Source organism: Calypte anna, chromosome 7 (genome assembly GCF_003957555.1).
Source record: "Calypte anna isolate BGI_N300 chromosome 7, bCalAnn1_v1.p, whole genome shotgun sequence".
In the NCBI taxonomy this organism is placed as follows: domain Eukaryota; kingdom Metazoa; phylum Chordata; class Aves; order Apodiformes; family Trochilidae; genus Calypte; species Calypte anna.
In genome coordinates, this window is record NC_044253.1 from 6,976,969 (window position 1) to 6,997,087 (window position 20,119).

At 36.7% G+C, this 20,119-nt stretch overlaps 1 protein-coding gene across 1 annotated transcript in view; it reads right to left on the reverse strand.

Annotated features, from left to right (window-relative positions):
* The window catches only part of MGAT5 (alpha-1,6-mannosylglycoprotein 6-beta-N-acetylglucosaminyltransferase), a 114,051-nt gene that overhangs the window by 13,574 nt on the left and 80,358 nt on the right, over window positions 1–20,119 (reverse strand). The window contains exons 10-12 of the mRNA XM_030454480.1: window positions 17,161–17,294; window positions 13,457–13,590; window positions 5,591–5,740 (exon numbers count right to left, since the gene is read on the reverse strand). Of these exons, the coding sequence (XP_030310340.1) occupies window positions 5,591–5,740; window positions 13,457–13,590; window positions 17,161–17,294 (418 nt within the window). The remainder of the gene's footprint in view (window positions 1–5,590; window positions 5,741–13,456; window positions 13,591–17,160; window positions 17,295–20,119) is intronic.

Genomic DNA, 20,119 nt, shown 5'->3' on the forward strand with positions numbered 1-20,119 from the left:
GTCCTGTTAAACACATTTGACAATAATCTTCTGTAATGAGCTGAGGCAGTTTTCCATGAAGCTAAAGCAACAACGAACCCTTTCAGTTAATTTTTTGGGGAGAATTCATATGGTGGTTTGATTGGTGTTGAAATGAAACTGCTGAGGCTCTCTTGCAGGTATAGGTTGGATGGCAGCAACCTCAGGGAACAGCTACACTACTGTTTTACCCCTCTCTCCGACCTCAGCTAACCTGCTGGATTTGCCAGTAATTAACATGCTCCTGGCAAACTGATTAATTCTTCTAATTATAACGGTAGATGGCAGCAAACATCAGCTGAAGACACTGTGCCCAGGCAGCAAGGGCTGCATAGGATTAGGAGGGTTCAACGCCTACAAGGTAGATTGAAGGAGGAAAAACACATCACAAAGCCATTCTTACATCAACCAGGATTACAGGTGCTCTGGAAAAAGGCAGTGCTTCTCTCCAATGTAAAAAACAAATAATACTTTTTCAGAGCTGCGTGGCTTTTATTTGGATTTTGACCCCTTCCCTGGTCCAACATCAATTAAAGATCCTGAATTAAATAGAGGATTCTTAATCTTTATTTGAATGTCTGTGTGCAATGGGAGAATTACAAGCTCTGATTTCTAACAGCAGTTCCTCAGCACTGCTGAATGACTTAACATAAATATATATATAAATATATATATATACACATACACAGATACAGCTGGAGGTACTGCTCTGTTCAAGGAAATAAAGAACACTTTTCATAACTGCTAGGCTTATGTGTTCAGGATGTGTGTAATTCAACAAGGTCAAACTATACTATCCTGCACTAAATTTTCTGCAACATAGAAGTGAATCCTAGTAAAAGGAGATTCAGAACTGATGTCTCTTTCTGGGAGCTGATCTTAAAACTGATGTATAAACCTGTAGTCAGTATTATCATGCACAGGCACTGAAGCATCAATCCTCTCCTACCCACGGCAACAACAGTATAAATTTGGAGTTTGCTCATTTTAAAAAGAAAGTTAACACTTCTCAGCAGAGTTGAGGACATACAATTTTCCCTTCATGGAGCTGTGAACACTGTTATAACATCAGTTTTCAGTCTTCACATTTTAAAAAGCTGCCTACTTGCAGAAGGTTTCTCAGCTAACTTGCAGATCTACATCTTACAGGAAACTCTCCAGTGGCTGACAGAAAAAAAAAGATCTGGGAGACTATCTCCACTAGAGCTTGATTATCTAAATAAGATATATTACCTTTATATTACCTTTTAGTCTGGTAAAATACATACTAAATTTCATCTCAAAAGAGGCTTAATTTAAAGTAAGGTAATCTCTTGAAAATAATGAATTACAGACATGAAACCATTTCATGCAGTCTGCACACATAATGTTATTTATTTAAACTATCCCTTAGTTCAGGCAGAAAAACAGCCGAGAAGCTGCAATTAAAACCATCTCAAGAATCAATTCTCTTATGATCCTGTGTTTGTCTTTTATGCAGAGAATTCTGGTTTGTTTGCTTCTTTTTTCACTGTTTTAATAAAGTGCTGCTGTGCACTGCTGAACAGTTCTGTGTCTGACTGGTCCGATTATTTAGGAGAAAGCTCCATGGGGAAAGAAACATGGTTTTATGTTTTGACAGCACAGAGCACACTGTCAACACTTAATCTATAATAAATAGCTTACCACCTGTTTCACATCCATTTTCCAACCCTACGTCTGAGCAGCACCAACCCTTTGAAGAAAGGAAGGAGGATGTGTCTGATGGATGAACAGTGCACGTGTGTGTGCTGCCTGGTGGCCTGAGGTTTTATCCCTCCCCACAGCTTCCCCCAACCCCCCCACCAGATTCTTCTTTCAGTCCTCCAAAATTTTCTATAGCTTTCCAGCACATCATCATCAGGTCAGCTGAAATTCCTGAACTGAATCTAAATCCTGCTCCCGAAAATTGCTCTTTACTGATGTCCCATGGTTAGAGAGCTTGCATTATTTGTATGGTATAAAAAGCAAAACTGAGGAATATCTTCATTGCCCCAAGAAAGTCACATTCATTATGATTCAAAAAACCAAACACAGAAGAACACAAGGCATTTCTATAACTCATTGTCATGTTTACTGGTTGATAATTTTCTTCTCTCTCCTTTCTAATATTACTGCACTTTATCTAATTAATTCTGTTGGGTTTGTAGATTTACCAACACTTTTTTATGCTTTCTTACTGAATCGAAATATTCTCTCCTGAACTACAGAAAGAGAAATGTAGCAAAAGCTATTGTTAACTATCTTGATGTATTTTTCTCATGAATATAAAGTACTTTCTGGAAAAGTCAATCCTTTTGTGACTGAAACAACTTCAGAACGGCATCACTAGTTAAATGTCTCTTCAGTTGATTTTGTGAAGTGTGTGGAAGCAACAAATATATTACTTCATAAAGGGCAATATGAAAAAAGAAAAGTGTGATTTCCTTTTTCTGGTTATTCACCACTGCAATGGGATTTTTCCCAAGCTGCCTAATCAGGGTATTACTCCTACTTTTATCAATCACCATTCAGAAATTGTAAATTCTACTTAGTACATAATTTGGATTCCCTCAAAAAGTCACAGTGACTCAAAGCAGAACGCTGCATCTGAAACTTTCTGGAAAGAAAGAAAACTTCTCAACAATTCAGCACTGGTTCTTCCTAGAGAGTCTGGTCCAGCTTCTCCAGCTGCCCACTTGGCAAGGAGCCATGGAAGTTGGCAGGAAGGCTGCCAGCTCTTCTACCCTATTTTCGCCTGCCGTGATGAATGGCTTTACATCTTCTCATTAGGAGCTGTTGACATGTTTCGTTTTTGTCATGCACTACACAGCTGAACCAGTCATGCTGAATCTCAAACAGCCCCCTCCTGCTTGGAAAATGCACTTATTCTGAACTGCATTGCTTGGTAATACACAGCAGAATGGAATGGCAGCTGCATGCTTCTGAGAATAACTGTTTCCCATCCCAGCTAGTGCAGAGAGACTGCACACATTTTGGGAAGGCAAAGCTCTGATCAGGAATCCTGACTGAGTTGTAACCTGTTGGTATTTTGCTGTCTAAAGGCAAAATGAAGCAGTGCAACATAAACTGACACTCCTGAGCACACTTAACTGAATCACTGAAGTGTGGTTTGTTAAATTATTGCTTAGCCCTGGCATTGGAAAACTAGATCATTCATTAGCTGACCCAACAAAAACTTGCTAACATAATCCTGAAATCACAAACAGACCCTTGGGTCTGAAAACTTATGTGCAGAAAAATCTGAAAGTTTCAGGAAGTTTAAATACCGTTTGTTGTTGCTTGAGACAGCAAACAGCCAGCCCAGATGGCTGAAGTGAGCATTGTGAGGTTACCATCCCTGAGTTACAGCTCTGAGTAGTCACACACAGACTTCAGCACCCTGATTGTCTAGTGACAAAACCCCATAACCAAATTCATTATAGGGCTCTGGCCACGTTGCCTAGCAATTAAAGTGATTATGATTTAAAAGTGTCCCTTAACATCACTGGATGCATGCACACACATACATCAGGCTTCTTGGGGCACAAAGCTCCCATTCAAGTCAGCTTGATTTTTGTGAAAAACCTGCACTTATTTCAGCAATTCAGTGCATAATCCATTCAATACAAACACAACTGACCCACACATGCAGCAGATGGCTAGTAGAGACAGGTAAAATATAAACTTATTAAGGGAGATTGCATCAAAACGATAATGTGATAAAAACAGTGGCTTCCTGATAGAGTTCTGAAACACACTGATGTGTTTCTCAGTGCCACCTACTAAGAAATGCAGCAAATTGTCAAAGAATTTTTTCCAATGCTAGGAAGACAAAAAAACCCCAAACCAATGCAAACAATAATATAGAAAATAAGCAAAATCTTAAATGCCTGTAGGACTCTGAAAACAGTACATTGTAGATCCACCCTTTTCAGAAAAATATGATTTGTGAAAAATAAGCAACTTGATGATCTTAGGAGTACTGCCCAATCAGGAGGTCATATCTTCCATCTGATATTGCCATCAGTGGTAAAAAAATGGGAGAAACTAGTCTGCTTCCTTCTTGTGTCACAAAACCCATATAAATACACTGTACTAAGCTGGATATCGTGCATGTATCAGCTCAAATATTTCCTGAACTGAATGTGTATTTACATTGCATCTTAGAGCACAGCAAATATAACCACTAACAACTAGATGAGATATCTACTTGATATTGAAAATTAAGTGTAATCCATGTAAAATAGCTGATAAAGAATTAGAGGAAGTCATACTCCATCACAACTATTACTATGAACTGGGTTTTTAAAAATATAAGGACTTGAGTAATTCTGTAGGAAGTACATTAGCTTATTTTACTATTTCAGTGAATAGAATATTTTTTTTTTTTTAGAAAGAAGTCAATGTTTGTGCTTGGGGTGATTACAATGTCAATATTCTTCCCACATTGGCACTATGATTAACACAGTAATTTCACACTCCACACAGGCAAAAACTGTGTAATCTCAGTATTATCTATGACCAAAGTAAATGTTGACTTTTTAATCTGCAACATTATGTGTATCTGTACACATCAAGTATGTACACAGTGGTTGCCTTTAAAAGTCATAATTTGCCAAAAGCTGTCACACAGAGATGTCAAATTACCATAATTTCCCCAAATATTTCAAAAAAAGAGATCTCTGCAGTCGTGTGGGTAGACTAGGAGGTGCTTGCTTTATTCTTTTCTTTCAATCAGATTCTTCTTTAGAAGTGCACAGCAAGAAACTATCAACAATGGGGAGTAAGTGGTGCAGTTCCACACATTTTGCTGATTTTAAACACACAAACCACTTCTTTCACCAACTGACAGTTAAACATCCTATTTAAATGTAATCTACTGAAGTGCTTTAAAACTGTAAAATGCCACAAAGATTATGGGAATGGTACAGAACACCCCAAAAAACATTTGAACTATGGGGACAAAAGTTAATTTATTTCTATGTATATACTGTCCCATATCTTGAGTTCCCTTGAGTATGGGGCCACAGGCAAAGCACACCACAAAAAGCTCACTCTTTTGCTGATTCTCTGCAGAACTGAAGCAGAGGAAGGAGCTGAATGGCAAATGAAGTGCTTGCCTTTCTTCTTTTCTGCCCCAGAGAGTAAGGTCACTCTAGGTTAAAGTCATTGGTAGGGCAGAGCAAGCATGCCTGTTGTACGTACAGCCTTCAGATGTTACCTGACTTTCACATCAAGGATGTAAAACAAAGCACATCCTCAGCTGATAATCTTGAGCTGAATATCACATGTAAGAATTGAAAAATGCACTTATCCATGTTTCTCCAGCTGGTTATTAAGTGTGTCTCTGGCTGTAGGTTGTCGTCCCAATTTCCTAATAATAGCTCTCAATCCATAAAATGCAGACACAATGAAAAATGTATTCTAAGCACATAGAAGGCAACTTGAAGTCCTTTACACTCATTTTTCCAGTGCTTTTACATCAGCTTATTTGTAGCAGGTCAAATGCATGCATTTTGGCTACTGTTTATCTGTAGCTATTTTTGCCACTACTCCCTCTTGACAAACTTACTTTGGTTTCTCTCAGCAGAAACTGCAAATCCCTCCCACTGAGTATACCATGATTTTTTACATAGCCAGGAATGTACATAGTGCTTGAGCCGTGAACAGTTCCATGGACTTCCATATAGGTGTGGATGATGTCCAGATAAGCCTTCTTATCCTGTAACAGCAACAATGAAATATTTTCAGTCTTTACACATTTTGAGCAGTACTGTTCAGTCAGAGCTGGTTTTTATCTCCTGTACCACAAAACCCAGAAAGAGAAAACATTCACTCATTCTTATGTGATTTCTATGGCATTTGATCTTTCATTACATTTTTGGTTCTGTTTTCTACTAAGCTAGAAGAAAACTGCAGCTTTTTAAATTCATAATCAATACCAAGGTTCTATTAATTTCTAGTTGGACAAAAAACAGGTCACGACCAGATAGCTGTTACTGCAGCATACCTAAGCAGTACTTGGCATAAAAATGCTAAAAAATTATTTTTGAAATATCAGACATTCACTCTGGTTTTGTCAGAGATGCAAAATAATTACTGTTTGTCTTCTTTGTGAAGAAAAGGGTAAACCTCACCTTAGAAAGATCCACTCTTGTCAACTGAATACACATTTTATCTAAATACCTATGATCTGAGTCCTGTGATATTCCACTTACCTGAAGTTTGAAAGGCACTTGGGAAAAGACCCTGAGAAGAGTAATTTAGTGTTGGATTAAAAATCACCCCAAAACTGTACACACCACCCTAGTTTGCAAACAAGAATTACTTTAATTTTCAATGCCATATTTTTTTTAGTTTTAAGCATTTCAAAAGCAACTGATTACCTGTAGACTCCATTTACAACCAGTATGCAGCACAGATCACAGAGACTTTCCCTAAATATTTGCACAGTGTCTTAGTAATAGCTCCAAAATCAGGCAACAAGTTTCTGTATGTCTTGGCAGCAAGAAAGCTTTTAAGGATCTACTTTCACCCACTACTTTTGTCATGTAAATTCTGTACACTGTTCCTCCAACAGCCCTGTGTGAAAGCTGGCTGGAGTGAACTTACTGAAGTTCATTCAAAGGGCAAGCAGACTTGTGAAAATCCTGTCTTCTCAAGTATCAGAGGAGCAATAAGGTATCAGGCCTCGGTGAATGAGCACTAAAACTTCTAAACTCTTCTTTGCTAATATAATTGTTGGTATACATTCGAGTACATAAGGTATTTTATGTCGGGTAACAACTGGCTTCTACCTTTAGCTTGATCTACTTGTGATACTTGTGAGATGAAGTTGACTGCCTGCCTCATTATTAAATCACCCAACCAACAACTCAAAGCACAATCCCCAAAACAATCACTTCTTTATTCCCTTTGAGTCAAAAGCAACTGCTTTCATAATCATCTATAAAGTACCATTAAAAAAACCACTCATACCTCTCATCTTTCACAAATCTCACTAACATTTGTCTCCTTTTGCATTCAAGTAGTCCTGAATTTCCACATTCCTTGTAGAAGAGTGTTTAGATCATAAAAGTATATATTTGTAATGAGCCACTTCACAGAAACAGTCAAGACATAGAATTAAATTCCAAACATTAAAAACATTGAATTAAAAAATGAAAGCATCAAATGTGGCATTTCTATAAATAGAAAGACTACAAAAGTAAATAAATCAAGAAATATGATTTGCAAACAAAATACCAACATCCCTTCAATCTACTTCCTGAGTTTGCTTGCTTGGGTGGGGATATAAGTATTCTTTTATCTTGAAATGATTTAGCAGTAAACTCCAGATATTTATTTTCTCCAAAATTAATTAGAAAAGAAAGAGCCTGGGTTGCTGACTAGTAATGCAAAATCAAAATTTTCTGCAGTGTTTGCATCAGACTGTGCTCTTCACCCATGTCTCCTCTCCACACTGCAAGTATCAACCTTGAGCATGAAAGATAACGTCATAAAAAAAAAAAAAAAAAAAAAAAAAAAGGGAAATTATTACTAAGAATGAAAACAGAAGAGTAACAGTTCAGCCATATGAACCTTTTCTATAACCATTTTTCAGCAGGCGAAGTAAACATGCCATTCAGGAAAGTACTTTTTGTTGATCACTGCCTGCAGAACTGTTATTACTGTTCATCAGTTTTTACCACCTACTTTTAAACGCATCATGATAAGGTCTTTCTCACCAAAGAAATTAAATGAAAACTGTCTGATAAGTCCCTAAGACAATGTTGACAAGAAGACAGTCTGAAGGGCTGAAACTGAGGTTTGGTGGGTGAAAACTAAGTATAAAAGCAGCAAATGCGAGGTTGAAGCACAATGCATTAGGAACTATGCATTTTTTAGAGCCTTTTAGAATCTTTTACATTTCCTGATGTGGCAGATGGTCATTAACAACTCTGCAGTTTGCCAGTCTGAGGTTATCAAAGTATTTTGAAATTTTAGACCATTTCACAGAAGACCAGAAATTTAGTTCCAAAAGAAACTAAGCACCATACATGCAGAACTACAAGACACCTAAATTACAGAAAACTTTGATTCAGAAGATTAACTTGTTTATGAGTTGGAAATTCAAGCTACAAAATGTATGTAAAACAGCTCACATACACAGTCTCACTTTCTTGCATTGTATAAAGCATGAGAAATATAACACAGAAAAACAGGTACTGGGAGAGATCTTTGTCTATGTTCTTAAATGCAAACAGTTAAGTGTGTGTGTGTGCATTTATATACACATAGCATGTATGTCTATATGCATTTACTAACGTGTAATAACATGTATTATGTTATTTATTTGCATGCATATATTTGTAAAAAAGAATCAATAAAACATGCCAGTAGTTTTGTTTTCTTCAAGGTTTCTCAGAAATTCTTCCACAGTTCCCTCTTCTCCTTGTCTGTCATTCACAGTTCTTCAACCATGATTTTTCTCCATTTTTTTCTGCAGTGAGGTTTTTGAAAAATTTTACTATTTCATGGTCATGTAACATGTGTTAAAGCCTAACAAGGAACTTCCTGTTCTTTAAATGAAAAATTCCAGAACTCCCAATGAGTCACATACTTGTGCACTGTGACTACTAAAGCAGAAAAGTGAAGGGGTAAAGTAAAAATAAGAAGTGAGAAAAAAGGATGAAAAGGTTGTGATGGTTTTATGATAATAAAATACTAGTAGATAATTGTGTGAATGAGAATAGTAAAACCTTACTAACTCATGTTGCTGTTGCAGAGTTCTGCTAAAGGAGAAGCTAAGCACTGACCTGTCTGAAACATAACTATTTTTTGTAAAGGAAATTAAATATTTGAACAGAAAATATTTTTCCTTTTTTTCTTCATAATAAATGAAATTATATTTTTTATTATAAAAGTTTAAGGACAATCCTTCAAAAGTGTATATAGATTTATACTTAATTACTGCACTTCTAGTTGTTAATTTCTTTTGATTTGTTTTTTTGATCCATTCTTTCAGAAACAAACAGTGAATTTCAGAAATGCTGCTGTGTGGTATAAAGCAGGGCAGTGCTCCTGCTGCCTGGTGACAGCAGCCAGGGTGACTTGTGATGAACACACAGTCCTGCTGCAAATCTGAAGAAAGACCAAAGAGGAAAACCAAGAGACAAGTTTGTGAGTCCACTGATCATGTGCAAGATAAAGGGTGAGAAGGATCTTTTCTCCCTTCCTTTCTGTTTCCTTTATCTTAAAAAATAAAGTGAAATGTTCAGCCAAAGTCTGTTCCTATATATGAAGAACAAAACCCCAATCCATAGGAAGGGAAAGGCAATGCTGCCAACAGCAAGACACTGATCTGCTTGAAACACAAATATTCTTAGAAGGATGATTTTTCTCTCTGACTTTTCCCTAATTTCTTCCTCCCACATAATGCAACAGGGCATAAGACTGGGAAACTACATATGTCACATGGATCTATAAAGAAGAGTGAGTAAGAACAGCCTTGGGTATGTACTTTCCCATTAAGAACAAGTTAAATGTAACAATTTCCCACTTCTGATTCTTCAAAACCTGTTATGCAGATAGAGTACATTTTAAGAATGCCCTTCTTGCCAACTGTTATTAGTAATAACTCACACATTATTTTGCCTTTAAATATATAAATATTTTAAATATTTAAAAATATACTTAAATAAATATATATATTTATAAATATGCTATAATAAAATCTAACAAATCAATCATCATACCACTATCTGTTAGGCATTGATGGGTATTTACTGATACAAGCAAAATGCTGGCATCTCTCACAGCACCCCACAAAAAAAGAAATAGCAAACAGCATAACTTGAATCTTGTCTCTTCTTTCAGGGATTAGGGGAAGTATTGGAATAACATGAGAAGAACTTGCAGGAAGAAGAACAAAGAAAAGACTTATGCCAAAACAGGGCCCAAGATGACACCACAGGCTTCAAACATTCCCTTTTAACTGAAATGTTCTTGTAATTAAAGCCAATTTTGATAATGGAGAGCATTATGGGTTTCACTCACATTTTGTTCATTCCTTATTTTTCAATTAGGCTGAGACAGGACTCTCTTTACTCTTAGTACTGTTAAAAATCCCAAACAAAAACCCAAATCTTACAATAAACACATCCAAACCTTGACAAATGTTGCTGTTGACAGCTTGCCTCTTAGGATAACCTTCAGAAATGTAGCAAAATTCTTTAAAGCTTTCTATTTGTAATCCCTAACTCACTTAAGACTGATGTAGTTATCAGAGGTAAGTATGCAAGATGTTTCTTACAGTCTCTGCAGCTTATATCCTTCCTGACCTCCAGCAAGATGTCCCCAGACTTGTGCACTGTACCACGGGATGAATGTCACTGGTTTCAGGCTATGGGCTGATTATTTTTTTCTGTATGCAGCAGACATGACAGAAGTTATCTCTGTACTCCTCCCTCCATTATTTGTCATATTCATATCAGAGTTTTGCCCCACTGAATGATGTGGGAAGACAGAATGTTGTCTGTAAACAATTCACAATTCTCTTTAGCTACAATAACCCAGTTAGTTTATACAGTTTCAGTGGGTAGTCTAAGCTAGCCTCAGGAACTTGCTCAGCTATGCAGCAGAACTGGGAATATGGTGATTTCTAGAAAAAAAAATACAAGTGGTATTTGGCATCTTTTTGTGTTTTGTGTGGAAAAGAACCCATGACACCATGACTTTATAAAATCATGATGGCAGGTAGCTATTCCAGTCCCACCCAAAAGTAGAAGAGTCTTCTTTGTGCCTCAGTTCCATTTCAACCTGCTTGGTTTAAAATGAAACAATTTATTTGCACCTTATGTTCCCCCCAAACACCTCAATCTGGGCACCAAAATGCTCTCCCTTTCCTACTGTGATTCTGTAACAACCGATCAGACCCAACAGTGAGCCATGTATTCTTTGGAGATTATGCTTTTTGTTAATTAGAACTGTTTAATATAAAGAAAAGTAGCAGGATAAACAGATTAACTGAACTCAGTACAAGTACACGCCATGGTGGGTGGCAGATGAAAAGAACACTGAACAGAGAAAAAAAAAGGAAACATGAAATAAGCAGATTACACAGACATAACATTAGTTCAAGCTTTTTGTTGCTCACAAGAACTGGATTTTATCACTCCAGATAAATCACCCACATTGTCACCAATTCAAAACCTATCTGCAGTGATTATGCTTTATGTACCAGTGCATGTGGGCATGACTGCAGTTACAGTCTGCTAGTCAGAGTTTTAATGGGCTTGATGTTACAAGCATACAGTGAGCATTTTAATATGGCCAGGTATCAAGTCATACATCTTGGAAGACGTGAGACAGGCAATGTTTATAGCAATGGAGAAGTGACTTGAAAAGCAGCAGTTCTAAAAAATGACACAAGGGTCTTGGCTGAGAATTCATCTTAACACAGGGTCCTAATGGGAAAAAGAGGATATGTGTGACAGTGCATATACTCTTTCATTTGGTACTGGTATGGCCCATGTGCCCTCTGCTAACATTCACATTTCAAGAGAAACATGAACAATCTTGAAAAGGTTCAGAGAAAACAGAAATGTGATAAGAGCTAAGGATTAGCAAGCACAAAACTCTTGGTGGTTCAGCATATACAGGTTTTTCAGGAGGCAACCACAGGCTAACTTCAACCTCAACCAATATATCTTAACAGGGTAACAGAACAGAAACACCATCAGTCCACTAGAATGCTACTGCTACAAAGTCTGGAAACTACCATTTGGAAATCTGTACCAGAAATCATGGAAACTTTTAAGGGAGAAGGCAACTACCTGAGGATTTACCATAGAAGTTGTAAAGTTTCCATTGTGTGCTATTTAAAAACCAAGATAGAATGTTCTTTTCCAAAAAAACGTGGTTTTGTCTTAATCAGCCCATGAATATCCTATGATACAGAATCTCAGATTAGGCAATAAGAAATCTCCCCTCTGGGCATATAAACTATTAATGCATATTTCTGAAATCATGCAGAATGAATAAACCAGAAGATAGATATGTCAGTGAAAAAAAAGCCCTGGTGACTAAGCAACTATCTTGTTCCCTAAATCCAACTATTATTCAACAGGTTGTTCTGTTGATATGCACTACAAATCTGGTCAGAAACTATAGATTACATGTAACTGTTCCTGAGAGACTGATAACGATAGCAGGAATGAAAGGATCCCAGCTGTTCTCCAAAATCCTGAGATAGGGGCATACTAAGTCTTTCTATACCATGAGCCAGATAACGTGAATGTCACAGTATTTACTGTGATGTGAAGCAAAATATCCATTTAAGGCACAGATTACATAGTTCAGTGCAGTGACTTCAAACATCACGACTGAAAATGCAGAGCAAATGCACTGAAATGTATGTATTTTTCTCAGCACAACAGCAAAGAAGCATTGAGCTCTTTCTGTTGCCATAAACACTGGCAACATTCTCCCATTTCTCCTGAGTTTTTGTTTTGTGTTGTCTCAGAGACCATTTTTCAAGACCATTGTACTCTGTACAATCACAGTCACCGTTGTTTCTGTGGTCAGAAAACTGCACAAGGCAGATATTCTGATGCCAGTGAAAAGGAAAGAAAATGTGAGTCACATCGTTTGGTCCTGTGTATGGCACAGCATGCACCAAATGCTTCCCTTTTCAGTTGTCAAGAGGCTGAAAATAAAGTCTTTTTAGGGAGGAAGGGAGACACAGAGAGTATATGGTCACACAGAACTAGAGGTAATTTGGAAGAAACACATTTAATAGTAAGCAATGGCTTTTCTTTGAAAATGATATGAGACACATACTCCCAGGTGTGGTAGCCCAGGAGGAGCTACAGAAAAGGAGTGGACAAAAAGGAGAGAGCACCATGAGTTTAACAAATATATTAACTTGGTGAAAATATGACCAAAGCTTCGTGTTGTTATTCTGCAGCTCCCATCTACAGATGGGAGACAATGCGGTAATAGCAATATTTAAATAACAAAACTCTGATATTAATACAGGGAGATAAAAACACTTCTAGGGTCATTAGTGAAACAATTTCTAGTTCTAAATGCAGGACACTTTTTTAGCTGTAGATACAAGAAAAAATAATTGAAAGACACACTAGCTTATGACTGACTGAAGTTCACAAAGCCTGTGACATCTTCAATTTCCCATTAATTTTAAAAGTTTCTGCATTTTCTAAATCATTGTGATATCAAGACTATAAAAAGTTTATCCTATTAGAAAGGTGTGCACAACAATCTAGAGAGAAGTTTCCTCATCAGAAAAAAAATGTTAAATTGAATTATTTAAATCTGTTTATTTTAAAAAAAGAATATTAAATTTAAAGATAAGGGATAATTTTAAGTTTAGAATTATGCATCATGATATTGGTCAAAACAAGTTTGCTCAAGTATATGATTATAGTAAACTCACCTTCCAGAAATTATCTACTTTGCCATAAACCAGAGATTGATTCTGCCTTTTGATGTCATTAATATGTTTAATGTCACTGGAATTCAGATGCTGCTCTACCACAAATCCAAGGAAGCTGTTATCCGGAGTGTGAGCTGTAAGAAACAGAGCATCAATGTTACACAAGTATGGACACACCATTTATCAGATCACTTCAGATTCACACTGAACTACACTTGCTTGCTTCATTATTGAGAACAGTCCTTATTAATTTTAAGTCCTGCTGCACATGTCTACTGAAGTAAGCAGTGATTTTCTAGCTCGTTTCTGGCAATAATATTTCAGTAGCTGGATGGAGGCCAACAGTACTGATTTTCTGTTTGCTAAGGTTTATGTTATTATTACAGATAAGAAAACCAGAAGAAATCCAGCTTGAAAATCTTAGAGATGCAATACAAATGATTTGGAAAAACCCTGGATTTATGCCTGTTAACAAAGCTGTACATTGCTTAACGTCATGAATACATTTTAGTAGATCTCTTGGGTTCTCCTCCTATCTTGGAAATGCTAACACAAACCATCCAACTCACTGCATGTTATGTATCCATGCTAATTAGTAGCCTACAAAGTCACAGTATGCTGATCAGAACATGAATTTCACTGCCTAATTCTTTCAGATGTATCATAAAATATTTAGCGTTGACAACTGAAGTTAGCAAAACTGTTGTACTAATCCAGTGCCCAGACAAATAAAGTACATGCAAAGGATTAACAATTTACTCTTAGTTTTGTGTATTGTCTTTCAGCCTCTTTTAGTCTTTTTTTTTTTTCCCAGCAGTGACATCCAGCAATACTAGCCACAATTCTCCTTCTATAAAGACACAGACCTACAGGATCATTAAAACTATCTTCTTACTAAGCACACTTTGCAAAGTTAAAAAAGCCCAAGATAAAACAAAACAAAACAAAAAAAATCTCAAACCCCAAGACAAAGCCCCAGGCACTTGTGATACACACAATGCTAAACCTACGGTCAGAGTTTTTAAAAAAACTTAAATAAATTCTACTGCCATTATGAGGTTTTGCTTTTTGATTCCTGAAAATCAGCCAAGTGGGTAATGCAGTACAACAGAGAAATCACACACAGTGTACAATTCCCTCTGCCATTATATTTAGTCTTTCAAATGACAATTACTCTTTTTCATAGAAAAATGCCCCAGCAACAGCTAGGCTCTTAGACCAAAGGACATTTTACAACTTACCACAGCAAATAACATGCTGCAAGTATGCCTGAAAAGGGGCATTTTTCCATCCTTTCAGATTTTTGGATGAAGGATTGCATTCAAAGGAAAGGCAAGACAGTACACACTCAAAAGTGTTAAAGTTAGCACTTAGATCTGGTGTTGTTCAGTGCCTCAGACATCACTGACAGGAAGCACTCAGATGGATTTCTAGGCAAGATCATGCAGTCCTAAAAGCATCATTGCTGTTTCTTTGCATAAAAGAATTAAAAAAACATAGAGGGGGGCAAAACCCCTCATGCTTCTTTAAAGCTCAGAAAACAGTCAAGCATTTGGTAACATGTCACAGGTTTGAATTTAGCTTGCTGGTTGCTGAGTAATGATTTTTTTCCCTTATAATCAGAGTTCTCAAAATATATTAGGATCTGGGGATGTTGGGAAGATGTCCTGGGCTCCAATCTGTCATAAAATCTTCACTGATGCTTAACATACACTTTTAATCACAACCCCATAACCATAGTGCTATCCCTGCAGCAGAGAACCAAAACTTTAAATATTGCATCACAATTCTTCTGCATCTAGTACTAAAAGAAGCAACTCCCTTAAATAATGTACAGCACTCCAGTTACTCATGATTCAGAATGAGTTTGCCTGTGAACTCTTTACCACTTTTCCTGCAAAGGAAAACCAGCAGTCACTTTGAGTCATAAATATTGGAAATAGTTACTTATTGGAATTCCAATACACTCCTGAAACTTTTCTGAAACTTCATTATGAGCTTATTTCTCTGAAGAAAAGACTATAAGAGTAGTCTATACTGCCCCAACAGAGATATTCTCTGTAGAGAAGATTCAGTTTGTTCCAGGCTTCATCGAGTGGGACTGAGGAGTGCACACACAGCTGCACCACAAGCATTCATGCAATTATTTTCTTCAAGTGTGTCATCACCCCTGGTGCTATCTTGAGCAGGACCTCACACACCAATTTTCTTACAGTTGGACTACTTAATTGCAGCACGATTGAGCTTTCAACTCCTTTTCCATTTAGAACAGAAACCAATAAATATTAGCAGATCATGGGGATACAGAACAAGCTCTGCTTACTAATCTCCAGACACAGACTCTGCAACTACTTCCAAGTCACATTTCCCCACCATGTGTTTTGTTACTTGCTTCAAAACAACTGTGAATGCAGTCTTTTATGTTTTGAACAACCTTCACTTATATTTCTCTGGAAAAACTGGCACAGCAAATGTTGACAGACAAAATATGCCTCTCCCAAGAATTTTACAGGGCAACCGAAATCAAAAGCGTGTCAACCATAGAGCAGCACGTATAATTCTGCTATGAAAAGCAGAGAAGTTTGAAAGAGTTGACTATAAATTCTGATGAGAGAGAACAGTGCCTGCCCTGGCCTTAGTCTCAGACAGGGACCACTACCAAGCTTTAGAGGTCAGGGAGGTCACCATCAAGTGTTTTTACCCAGATCCAGGCTGAGAAGTTGCTGCCTGCATTTTCTTCTTTCCTAAGCCTCACTTACCCTCAATCCATCTGGCAGTGATGAAACTTTCTGCACCTTTCAATGATAACAAACTTGAACCACTAAGCATCATGCATCAGAGAAAGATCCATTGATTCTAGAACCTAGTGCCATAAAGTCAAAACCAAGGGCTGGAGCAGATCATCGTAATCATTTAATCTGCTCAAGTTTCTGCAGAGTTATTTCTTTTTTTTTTTTTTTTTTTTTTTTTTTTTTTCCCTGTTCTGTTTCTTTTTTAGGTTGATTTAGGTTTTTATAGAGTATTTGATGATTCTTCAAAGATCTATAGTAATGCTGAAGTATACTGCTTGTTTTTCAATAGCTTTGTACACTGTTGGCAAAATCGTATGGATTGGTTCCCCTCAGGATGAATGCTCACAACATGTACATGAGCTAGGTGAAAATTTTGAGAGATGCACAAAAAGTAGAGACAAATAGAATTTTTGCTGACTGCCACTTAATTAATCTTGAATAGAAAAGAACAGCAAAGGAATTGTGCTCCTGAGCTCTTGAGGGAAAAAAGAAGAAATACAACAGTCAGAAATTTCAGTTTAACATGATGAAAAGTGAGAGTGTCCTTCATAAAAATGCAATCTAGCAAGTTCCTCAAAAACTTATGGCTCCATGGCAGGATTTGAGAAGCAACACAAACAAAACAAAACTCACTGACATTGGAAGGGAAATCCAGTCACCCCTTTCCACAGTTACCCTGAGAATATAGTTCCCTACTATAATTTGTATTAAGTTTATATAATTATTTTCTGATCTTTGGATGATAGCATGACAGAGGTTTTGCATAACCTACAGACCCTGACATGATTCTGCCCATTTAGCAGCTGTATTTTATTAAGGCATGAGCTCGTTTTTTACAATAACAAACATTTTTCTCAGTGACAGCATTCCTTTTTCAAACTCTGGATTATTCATAAACACAGGGATACTCACGGAACATTGTATAAAACTGCTGTGGATTAAGGTTCCACTTTCCCCATGGTGTCTTGTGGCCTTTAGACTGGGCATAATGGGCATGGTTAAACTCTGGTTCAGTTCCAAAGGAATCCAGAACTCTTAGCATACACCTAAAAGAAAAAACAAATAATGTAGGTACATATGCAGATGTGTATATATAAGCTTGTGTATATATATACATAGTTAGGATAATTAAGATGTGTTTTGTTTTTGTTTGCAGCTGTAGAAGATTTGCAAACTAAAGGTACATTTTAATTTCAAACATTTCTGTTTATCTGATATTCATAAAGACATTATGATCAGCAAATTCCAGGATGTATCAGGCATTCAACTAGCAACCCTGGAGCTTATTTTGGGTTTCTTTGTTCCTCCAGAATGAAGTTATGCTTTAACATCCAAGTGGATCTTATGGGAATGCTGCTGTGGTCACTTACATTCCTGGGGCTCTGAAGCAGAATGTAGGCAGAAGAGGAGAGGATTCTTCATGTATTTTCTGAAGTTCTCATCCATTACTAAAAATCAATGTTACAGCCAAGGGCCACACGCCAAGAAGATGAGAGCAGAGAAGTACTTTGTCTTTGGACAATTGCATTTAATCTCCATGTTCTGACTTTTGGGTCAACTAGATCTACTGGAGTAGCACTGGATAGTTTAATTTGCTGAATATTTACAGTCAGACAGACCATTTATTTGTTTATGAAACATTCTGTCACAGACTCTAAAGAAACAATAAAAAAACAAAATGTCTACAACTGAGAGAAACCTTGGCACTGGATTACAGAGTCTGAGATGACAGAAATGCTCAATCTTTTATTTAAATTCCCCTTAATTCCTTAAAATAATGATAAAAAAGTACTTCATTTAGGAGTGGCTCCTTGCAAAAAAGGGTTCATGGTATATCAAAGGCAGAAAAAGCCGAAGCATGAAGAAGAAGGCACACATTCTAGTTGACAGATTTTATGTGTCCAACCTGCACCCTATCATACCTTTAATATGGCTTGGACAGGACCTTTATGGCCACCATATTGACCACTGGCTCCACTGCAAACTCATTGGATTATATGGCTCTAAAACTTCTGATCCAACCATTTTTCAGCCCTCTACAAACAACATTTTCAGAAAAGACATCTATAGAATGTGTTATCACTTTGTGTGCCACGGTGATAAGAAGGCATGAACTCTTTATCACCTGGCTTGTATGTGCTAAGGGACAGACACAACCTCATGGGTGGCAGAGAAGGGACAAAAGCTATAAAAGTTACTATAAAAATGGCTGAAATTCCCAGTCTTCAACAATTCCCATGCTCCAAGTCCATCTTCACTATTTGTAGTACAACAACAGGATTTCTGGCTTTAAAATATGTAAGAATTTAGCTCCAAGAAGGCAAAAGAACTTAACTCCAAATATTTGTCAGTTTTAAAAGATGAAAGACATTAGTCCCAAAAATATATTTACGTATTTCTTATCTGTTACACTTTTTCCTTAAGTATTCATCAACTTGGAAACAGAAAATAAAAGCAGCAACTTTTAAACTTTCATGTGAAATGCCACCTTTGTATTTGAAAGTACAAACAGAGCAAATTTACTTATTTTTTTTTTTAATCTTCACAGAGATCTTGAAAGCAAAAAGAAAGTCAAAATATACAACACATTATGATTCACCAAACAAAGAAGCTGACAGATCAGTTTCTGTGCAGTGTTTTATGTCAACTGTTCTCAATGAAAATATTTTACAACAGTGGCAATTATCTTTGCATCATACAAAACACTCCAGCAGGACCAAAACAACTTCTGCAAGGATGAATCATTCAGTAATAAAAGCCCTCTTAATTCTTGGCAGGTCTTAAAACAAAATTCTTATCAAATATACAGCTTTAGGCCAGGTGCTTGAGTACAGGGCAATGCAAAATAGGTGAAAGCTACTGAAAAACAGGAACACTTTTGGAATTTGTCAAATTATGTGTTTAAGAAGCACTAAATTGCATCCTATCATCTCAAAGTACTTTGTTTCATCTCTTTTCTCTCTCCTGAGACATAAAGTGTGTAGCACTGAGTGCTCCCAGGGACAGGTGTAACTACGTCCAGTCTCTGAAGCAGGACAGGAAATGGGATGGAAGAGAAAATATGCTAAACCAGGAAGCAGGGAAAACAAAATATATTTCTATGATCCATAAGGAAATCAGAACGCCAAAAGAAGAACAGAGCAGAAAGTAGAAGTGTGTGCAGAGATGGTATGAGAGATAAAAGGTTCAAGCAGTGAACCTAAGCCCAAAGCAGAGCAGAAAAGAACTGGTAAAGATTTAAAATTCAGAACTGAATGTAGTGAATGCCCAGTCACTGAGCTGATATTTTACCATACATAGGAGTGCCTCAATTATCTGACCAAGTTCTAATCTCCATTTGATATACTTAGTGCTTTAAATGTCTTTCAACCAGACTATTTTTAAACAAAATTCTGATTTTACACATAATGTTTCAGCAATTCTAAAGTGAAACAATTGATTTAAAAAACAGCAAACCAGTGTTTTTTTAAAGCAGGGATGTATTTTGAATTTTTAAAAAATTGTTAATATAGTGTGATTTTAACTTTAGGTTTTCCTTCAGCTGCCCCTTTCTTCCTCAAGTGTCACCTAACTTTAGCAGGTAGCTGCAGAGAATTAGAGCATGCCTTGAAATTGGTGTCAGACTAATAACTAATTAAAATGAGGATTTGTGGGTAGCAAACTGCTTATAGAAACACCTATATTAAAGCCTTCTCTTAAGATAATAGAAGTGACAGTTTTTGGGCTTACACAAAAACATTAGATAAAAGCAACTCAGGATTATGTTAACTTTTTAATTGACTGTTTTTCTTAGATACTGGGAAAAGGCACAACTTTAACTGGGCTGTCCTAGTGGAAGTATTTCTACACATTTACACATGTCCTTCTCCCA